At 29.4% G+C, this 10,053-nt stretch overlaps 1 protein-coding gene across 1 annotated transcript; it reads left to right on the top strand.

The window, feature by feature from the left end:
- The first annotated feature begins 7,586 nt into the window (after positions 1 to 7,586).
- On the top strand, positions 7,587 to 9,365 carry LOC137808869 (ankyrin repeat-containing protein BDA1-like). The gene is made up of 3 exons (XM_068610119.1): positions 7,587 to 7,848; positions 8,030 to 8,177; positions 8,529 to 9,365. Exons 1-3 carry the CDS (start codon positions 7,684 to 7,686, stop codon positions 9,209 to 9,211), a joined length of 996 nt encoding a protein of 331 aa, XP_068466220.1. The 5' UTR covers positions 7,587 to 7,683; the 3' UTR covers positions 9,212 to 9,365.
- The last annotated feature ends 688 nt before the right edge of the window (positions 9,366 to 10,053 follow it).

Below are 10,053 nucleotides of genomic sequence, written 5' to 3' on the forward strand. Positions count from 1 at the left end.
GCACAAAACAAAAACTTACTAATAATTTACTTTATTAATTAAATTAAATTTAATCGTACTTACATTTTAACACATACTCAAGTAACTAATTATTGTGAATCTCTAGTTTATTTTTCTTTGTTCCATTTTGGCATCAAGCTTTTTTTATGACCTCTTGAGATTGCCTCTACAATTTTGGCAGTAAAACTATAATTTTTTTGCTTGTATAACTATACTCCCAAGTTAAACAAGGAGAGAACAAGAACAACTCCAGAAGTGAAACATATATAATTATATATGCATTCACAAATGTAAAAATAAAACTAAGGTTATTCAATTCAATATTTATTCACTTAGTGCACTTACTATATCTTTATTAATAAAACCCTAAGAAAAATCACATTAAATAATAGACAACTTATAGGTCATCTAAGCAACTTCAAGGTATAACCTTGGGTGGAACAAAGACTAAGGGTGCTAAGTCTTTCCAAATATAAATAATTATTCATAGTTTTTTCAGTTGTTGTTTCTTAATTGTAAGTCCTTGAACTTCGGAACACGCATATATATGGTTACATATTAAATTGTACTATTTGAATAAATGTATTTAAGTATATAAATAATGTTCTATTTAAACTTGTAAATATTTTGATGAGTATTTATATCTTAAATATATTATAATAATTTATGTATGAGGCAAAGTTATTTTTAACAATTTTAAATGTAGATAAAAAAAAGTAGATAAAAAAGATTTAAGGGTGAATAATAATTTTTAAACACCCTCGTTGAATTTATTTATTTTTAAATACTTCGCTGAAAATAACTTTTAAAGCATTTTCCCCCAACATAATTATTATATGTACATTTACACTAAACTACAACATCCTCTTGTTTACATCTATCGACAATTAATTTGAAATATAACAAAAGAGTAAAATAAATGAAAAGTATTATTTATCATTTTCTTATCACTTAATCCAAGGCTGAATTCTCAAAACTGAGCGCGACTGAACAATTATCAAAACGGCATCCTTTTCGGGGAAAATATGCTATTGAATCCTTCTTTATTTTTATTTTCTATAGTTTTCTTTTATTTTTTTTAGTTTTATTTCTAGTGTTCTAGACTTAATTGTTGAGTATTATATAAAGGTTTTGTCTCCAGAAAACTCAAAAGATATTTAAAAGACTAATTCTTTAAAAAAAAAAAATTCTCACTAAGTCTCACATACGTAAAATGTAAGTGGTGTGAATTTTTTTCTGAAATAATGAAGACTCTTTTATAGAAGATTAACAGAAACAACTTTTATCAAATAAGTCCAGTTAAGTAAAATCAACCTCTTAACAAATTAAAATAATCTGATGATTTCACTTAAAAAAATATAATATAGATTAAAACTGAGTTTTCTCAAAATAGAAAATATTCAAACTAAAAACATTTCTTATGTTACATATTAAAACATGATTTTTCAGTATATAAAACATATTTTAGAAAAATCAAAATTTTGTTAAATATTTTTAATAAATTAATTTAAAAGATAACAAATTAAAAACCTCTAATTTTCCAAAAATTAAACTAAAACTAATTAAAAAAAAATTTAACCAGTTAAAAAATATTTATTTTTTGGATTCATCATTATTTATTAAGATAAAAGATAAATTAAGACACACGAAATAAAAACTAAATTAAACACATTAAGGCAACAAGTATGAGAAAGAAAACATATAGATTAAGATAGTGCATGTATTACTAGTAAAAGTAACATTCCACATAGATAAAATGGTACCAACAGCCCAAACAACAATGGGAGGATGCTACGTACCATATTACCAACAACAAACACAAGATATAAGCAAATTCAAAGAGCAAAACTTAAGACCTCCTATGTGAAGATGGTGTAATTTGTTAGAGAGTTGTTTTCCACCTCTTGAGCAAGAAAAATGGCATTGAATAGCTCAGCCTCAAAACCAGAAACCTGCATCTGTGTTACGTGTATGCACAGCGTCATTCTGCTACATGTTCTAATAATTTCTCAGTTCTTGTTCCCTAATTGTTCGTCCTTGAACTTCAGAACACGCATATGGTTAGATATAACATTGTACTATTTGAATAAATGTATAAATAGTATTATACTTAAACCTGTAATTATAAATATTTTGATGTATATGCTCTGTAGATAAAACGTATATATACCCCTTGAACAAGGATTAGGGTTTGAACCAACCTGGAAAATCCTTGGCGAAACACTCAATGATGAAAAGGGTGTGTGGGTTGAGAGATGGAAACTTCCTTATCGTAATTTTCGGAAGTTTAGCTCTTCATTCACATTATTATTTCAACTCTTTTCAATGCCTGTTGGTTGTTGAGCACTCACAGGCTACCCAATGGAAAAACATGGCTGCTTCTTTTCTTCTTTTCGTTACGCCTTTTGATGTCAACACACCCCCGGGTTGCTTAGTTATATTTTAAATATACTATAATCATTTATATTATGATGCTATTTTAACTTTAACAATTTTATATTTTAAAATATTAAAATTTATTTTATAGATAAAAAAAAGTAGACCAAAAAGATATAAGGGTGAATAATAACTTTTAAAGCATTTTCGTCCAATATAGTTATTATATGTACATTTACACAATATATTAATAAAATAAATGATAGGTAAATAATATAAAAAATAAGATGAAATTAACATAAGATAACAATTCTACAATATTACGGATTAAACTACAACATCCTTTTATTTAACATTTAAACTACACCTAAAAGACCAATCAAATATTTTTTAGTTCTTATATTTATGTTTTAAAAGAACAGTAACATCTATAGACAATTAGTTTGAATTTAAAACAAAAAAATCAAACTAATAAAAGATATTTATTATTCTCTTACCACCAAACAAGAACAGAAAAAAAACATTTTTAACTATTCATAAATTTGTAATTATAAATATTTTGATATAAATACTCCCTGATAAAAAAACGTATACCTCTCGAACAAGGATTACAGCTTTAACCAGCATGGAAAGCCTTGCTGACACATTAATTGACGAAAAGGGCGTGGTTGAGACAAGGAAACTTTCTCAAAGCTAACACACCCATGGAAGAAAAGGGTGTGGTTTCATAGAAGTATAGTTTATTTATCACAAACACTCATATGATACGGACACGGACACGAAGTTATCAATAATTTTTAAAATGTAGGATAAAGAGATATATATTATATAATTATAAATTATATAAATAGACAATAAATATTTATGTACATAAGTATGTTTCAGTTTTTTTTAGAGCAGAAAGATGTTTTTCATAGTGGTTCAAAAGAATTTGTTCCTTATTTTTATAATCATACTAAAAATTTATACAATAAGTTTGAATATTTAAAAAATTAAAGTATTTTTCCTTTTTAAAATTGTATTAAAACGTGTTAAAATTGTTAGAAATCCAAAAAATATTTTTTGAATTTAACACTTCACCGATATGTGTCTTACGAGTGTCATATGAGTGCCGGTGTCGGATATGTTTATCTGACACGGACACACCATTTAAAAGAAGTGTCCGAGCCTCATAGAGTATAACCTTCTTAATTTTATTTAACATTTAAAATACACTTCATTAAAAGATTAAATTAAATATTATTTAATACTTAGATTTATGCTTTTGAAAAACAGTAGCATCTGTAGATAATAATTAGTTTGAATTAAAACAAAAAGTGTCAAATTAATAAAAGGTATTTATTATTTTCTTATCCTATAAAAAGGAAAAAAAAGGAGGTTTTTTTTTTCTTTGAATATCAACTTGTTACCTTGTATATTAAGATTGAAGCTCAAATGGATTCCAACATAGTCTTCCATAACTAGTTATTGGAAACTGACAACACACAACACTTACAAAACCAAGAAACACCTAAAGAAGTGAAGAGTGTCATGACAATGAATTGTGCAACGTGCACAATAGGCAAACATAGATAGTCTATGCATATTGATTCAATACCATTTGTTGAAACTCTTTTGTAATTTGTTGCACGTGCATGACATGTTGAATTTGTGAACAAAATCATGACATTAAAACCTACATTAAACATGGCTTCATCAAAACACTAAAGTTGAATCTTTGAGATGTCCAACACAACTATCAACCACCAAAACACAAACATAACAAAGAAAACATATAGATTAATATAGTACATCTATTACTAGTTAAAGTTAGATTTAATTACCTTATCCCTACATTTAGGGCCAATATTCAATTTAGTACATTGATTTTTAAAAAAATCAATTTGGTCCATATGTTTTTTAAAATGTATCCAAATTGGTCATTTTCGTTAAGTTTGACCTTACGACGTCAAATACTGTTTATGTGGCAGAGAGAGGTGAAAAACCCTAATCGTAGAAAATGTCGCTCTGGTGAGCACATAGCTTTGGCTACTGTTCCAATAGGAGTAGCGAAACCGCCAGCACTTACCCGACTCATCCTAAAAACTCAATAGGAGCCCCCTTGCACTCGCCCGAGTCGCCGCCGCCACCATTGAGCAAAAAGTACTTTTCGACGTGCTGCTTCGGGATTACGAGGCGGATGAGCTTCCCCATGTCGCTTGGAGTTAGAGGATTCTCGAACATGGGTTCCTTCTCGACATAGTGTTGTTTCGGGAAGGTCCATGAAGTGGTGGTTTATCGACGTTTTCTACATTTTTCTACAATCGAACTACATAATCGAACCTCACGATCACACCACAGGAGCGCACCTCTAGATCCTTGTTCACAATCGCACCTCGTATCCTAGAAACTCTAATCATGCTTACAATTCGTAATCTCCAATTGAAATTACTGTAATCCTAACCCCACCCCCCCCCCCCAATTCATTCTTGACTAAACTAATGTAACCATCCACGTCACTTGACACGTCTCTGCCACATAAGCATCACTTAACGCTCGTTTTGTGTGACTTAACAGGGACCAAATTGTTTTTTTTAAAAGCCATGTACTAAATTGAATATTGACCATAAATGTAGAAACAAATAAGCTAATTAAATCTAAAAGTTACATCCCACATAGATAAAATGGTACCAACAGCCCAAACAACAATGGGACCATGCTGTAAATAAAAAACATGATAATGAACGCATACATTTATGTTCACATATAGATCTTGTCATATCATGATTCTCACACATATTCATACAATAAAGAAGGAATAGGTACTTACCTTGATTCATGAGTGATCCTATTTGAGCAGTTACTTTATCTCCTTTGCCCTAATCTATCTCTTAGCAAATACGTTATTGTCACACACGTTCTTGATGGCTAAAAGTGAGACAACGTTTATTTGCAGAGACAGAACCCTCTTACTCTTAATTCCCAATCTCTATCAGATGTAGGTTTTCATTAGGTATCATCAGATATATATTTCTTACGTTAACCAATAGACCCTTTAATTCTATTATTATTATTAAATTATATTCGGGCCCAAAGCCCAAACTCTAAGTCATGTGAGTCACTTTATAGAAATTAATTTACATAATTTCTTACACATGCTACCAGATTACCAACAACAAACAAGATAAGCAAATCCAAAGAGCAAAACTTAAGACCTCTTATCTTTGACCTCAACCTAAACAATGAAGGTTTTGCGCCCAGAAAACTCAAAGATTTTTCAAAGACTAATTCTTTGAAAAACGTTTCTCACTAAGGCTCTCACATACGTAAAAAAGTAAGTGGTGTGATTTTTTTTTCTAAAATAATGCAGACCATTTTAAAGAAGATTAACAGAAACAATTTTTAACAAAAGAGTGCAGTTAAGTAAAATTAATCTGTTAACAAAATGAAACAATCTGTTGATTTCACTTAAAAAATGTAATATACATGAAAACTGATTTTTCGCAAAATAGAAAGTATTCAAACTAAAAACATTTTACATATTAAAACATGGTTTTTCAGTACATAAAACATATTTTAGAAAAATCTAAATTTTGTTTAATATTTTCAATCAATTGATTTAAAAGATAACATATTAAAAACCTCTAATTTTTCAGAAAACAAATTAAAACTAGTTGAAAAACTTTTTAACCAATTGAAAAACATAGTTAAAAAATATTTCTTCTTGGATTAATCATCATTTATTAAGGCAAAAGATAAATAAAGACACACAAAATAAAAACTAAACTACCTAAACACTTAAGACAAGAAGTCTCCAACAAGACTTCATCAAACACTAAAGTTGAATCTTTGAGATGTCTAACACTACCATCAACCACCAAAACACAAACATGACAAAGAAAACATATAGATTAATATAATACATCTAATACTAGTAAAAGTTACATCCCACATACATAAAATGGTACCAACAGCCCAAACAACAATGGGACCATGCTACCAGATTACCAACAACAAACAGGATGTAAGCAAATCCAAAGAGCAAAACTTAAGACCTCCTATCTCCTATGTGCACATGATGTAATTTGTTTGAGAGTTGTTTTCCACCTCTTAAGCAAGAAATATGGCATTGAATAGCTCAGCCTCAAAGCCGAAAACCTGCATCATTGTTACGTGTGTTCACAGCGTCATTGTGCTACATGTTCTAATAATTTCTCAGTTGTTGTTTCATAATTGTACGTCCTTGAACTTCAGAACACGCATATGGTTAGATATAATATTGTATTATTTGAATAAATATATTGAAATATATAAATAGTATTATACTTAAACTTGTAATTATAAATATTTTGATGTATATGCTCTGTAGATAAAACGTATATATACCCCTTGAACATCGATTACGGTTTGAACCAACCTGGAATGAGAGACACTGATTGATGAAAAGGGTGTGGGTTAAGAGAAGGAAACTTCCTTATCGTAATTTTAGGAACTTTAGTTCTTCATTCACATTATTATTTTCTCATTAGTTGAACTTTTTCAATGCCTGTTGGTTCTTGGGCAGGCTACCAATGTCAAACATGGCTGCTTCTTTTCATTACGCCTTTTGATGTGAGGAATAAAACACACCCCTGGTGGCATAGTTATATTTTAAATATACTATAATCATTTATATTATGATGCTATTTTATTTTTACCAATTTCATATTTTTAAATATTAAAACTTATTTTATAAATATAGATAAAAAAGGTAGACCAAAAAGATATAAGGGTGAATAATAGTTTTTAAACACGCTCTTTTTTCTTAAAATACTTGGTTGAAAGTAACTTTTGAAGCATTTTCGCATCAACATAATTATTATATGTACATTTATATATACGATATTAATAATATAACTGATAGGTAAATAATATAAAAATCAAATCAAATAAACATAACATAATAATTCTACAATGTTACGGATTAAAGTACAACCTCCTTTTCTTTAACATTTAAAATACACTTAATTACAAGACTAAATTAAATATATTATTTAATACTTAGGTTTATGTTTTAAAAAGACAGTAGACAATTAGTTTGAATTTAAAACAAAAAAGTGAAATAAAATATATTTATTATTTTCTTATCCTTTAAGAAAGACAAAAAAAAAGAGGGTTTTTTTTTTTCTATGAATAGTAACTTGTTACCTTCTATATATTAAGGTTGAAACTCAAATGGGTCCAACATATATCGTCCTCCATAACTCAAACTGTCGTTTTGGAAACTTAGACAACTCGACAAAGCCAAGAAACACTCCAAACAAGTGAAGAGTGTGGTGACGATGGAGAATGCAGCACAACAGAAAAACAGATACTCTATACAATTTGATTGAGCAGAATCCACGTGTTTTAGAAGAGATAGATTTGATACCATTTGTTGAAACTCCTTTACATGTTGCTGCCCGTGCAGGGCATCTTCAATTTGCCAATGAGATCATGATATTAAAACCTTCATTTTCATGACTGAGACCGATCCACCTTGCTCTACAACATGGTCTTTCACTTTATAGAGATGAACAAAGAACTCGTTCGAGCCAAAATGAGAGGAGGTCTCACTCTTTTGCAAGTCAATTCGAATGTCCAGATTCAATAAATGATTTGACTGCTACAAATGAGACCGCACTGCATTTTGAAGTTTGAGGCTTTTGAGTTCTTACTTAGGTGGCTCACGACAAATCCAGTTGAGTTACAAAACATTCTGAATCAGACAGACGTGGAGGGCAACACCACTTTACACATTGCAGCAACAAAGAATGACACGAAGTTATCATTTAAATCTCTCAGTCCCTCTCTTTGAATTTAATGTTGATGTATTGATAGGTATAAAGCACAAATAACAACATAAAAAGTCACAAAATGAAGAGAGTTAAGTTTAATTATAATGTATAAACAATATTCTAGTGGAAGGATCCAGAAAAGTTTAGTAATGGATATATATATATATATATATATATATATATATATATATAAATTTATTGATAATATTTCAGTAGTAATAGTAAAAGTTTTGTTGGAATAGAAAACTAAAAAATATAGTTAGTGTTTTAAATTCCTCAACAAATACTGGAAAATACCTAATACATTGGAGATCGAAAAGGTTTTATAATTTGATTGCAGTTAAACCAATTCATAAGTTATAATTAGAGTGATTTATGTAACTCATTGGAAGGTTGTTGTGAAAAATATTCTTTCTGTACAGGCAATGAAATTGTTAATAAAGGTTATGAGCGATCTACATGCTTCAAATTTGATGGGTCAAAGAGCATTTGATATAATAAACAATCAAGAAATTAGAAACAATTTGGTGAGGACTGAAAAAAGAGATAGAATGTTTAGAAAAGGCTTTTCGTTAATCGATACAGCACATGAGTGGATAATTCGAAAAACTGGAATGAAAGAAAAAATGTCGAATGAAATACGAAACACGTACATGATAGTGGCTACTCTTATTGCAACCACAACATATCAATCAGTACTGAGTCCAGGTGGATTTCGTCAGGTTGATGAAGGTGGGACTAATACCACTCTCTTTCTAGCTCAAGGGACATCAGTGATGTCAGACACAGAATTTATGGCGTTTTCGACCGCAAATTTATTTGCCTTTACGACATCCATTCTCACAATTACTTGGCTGATGCCTAAGAATGTCGGATGGTATCTACTGTATGTGTCAACATGGTTCCTTGCAATCAGCTACCTCATGTCTATAATGATCATATCTCCAAATGATTTCACTGCAGAGCTTATGGTTTCCTTCTACGATGTCCTTCTTCCAGTATTGGCCGTGGTTTCTTTTTTATTTTTCAAACTTACCTAGTAGAAAAGGTTTTATAATTTGATTGCAGTTAAACCAATTTATAAGTTATTAATTAGAGTGATTTATCTAACTCATTGGAAGGTTGTTGTGAAAAATATTGTGTTCTGTACAGTGTTGATAGTGGTTATGAGCGATCTTCAAATTTGATGGGTCAAAGGGCATTTTATATAATAAACAAGTAGAAACAATTTGGTGATGACGGAAAAAGAGTTAGAATGTTTAGAAAAGGCTTTTCGTTAATAGAAACAACACATGAGTGGGTAATTCGAAAAGCTGGAATGAAAGAAAAAATGTCAAATGAAATACGAAACGCGTACATGATAGTGGCTACTCTTATTGCAATCACAACAGTACTGAGTCCACCAGGTTGATGAAGGTTGGACTAATACCACTCTCTTTTCTAGCTAAGGGACATCAGTGATGTCAGAAACAAAATTTATGGTGTTTTCGGCCACAAATTTATTTGCCTTTACGACATCCATTCTCACATTGATTTTTCAAATCTTACCTAGTAGAAAATAGAAGAATTCCATGACAATAACGGTTATAATTCAACTCTTATAATAAATGATGCCGTCATATTTTTATAATACATATTTTAATAATTTAGCAAATAGGAATCTGAATAGTGAAGAATAATTACTTTTAGTTTAATTTTAAATATTATTTATAATATAATTCTAAAAAGGTAAACGTGAATTTGAAAAATCTATTATAATGATATTTAAAAATATTGTACTCTCCATTTAAAAATACAATAATAATATAAAAATATATTCTTTTTTGTTAAGAGAATTATAACTAGTATAATCAATAATATGTCATTGTCCTAATAATTAATA

This window comes from Phaseolus vulgaris, chromosome 11 (genome assembly GCF_000499845.2).
Source record: "Phaseolus vulgaris cultivar G19833 chromosome 11, P. vulgaris v2.0, whole genome shotgun sequence".
Lineage (NCBI taxonomy): Eukaryota > Viridiplantae > Streptophyta > Magnoliopsida > Fabales > Fabaceae > Phaseolus > Phaseolus vulgaris.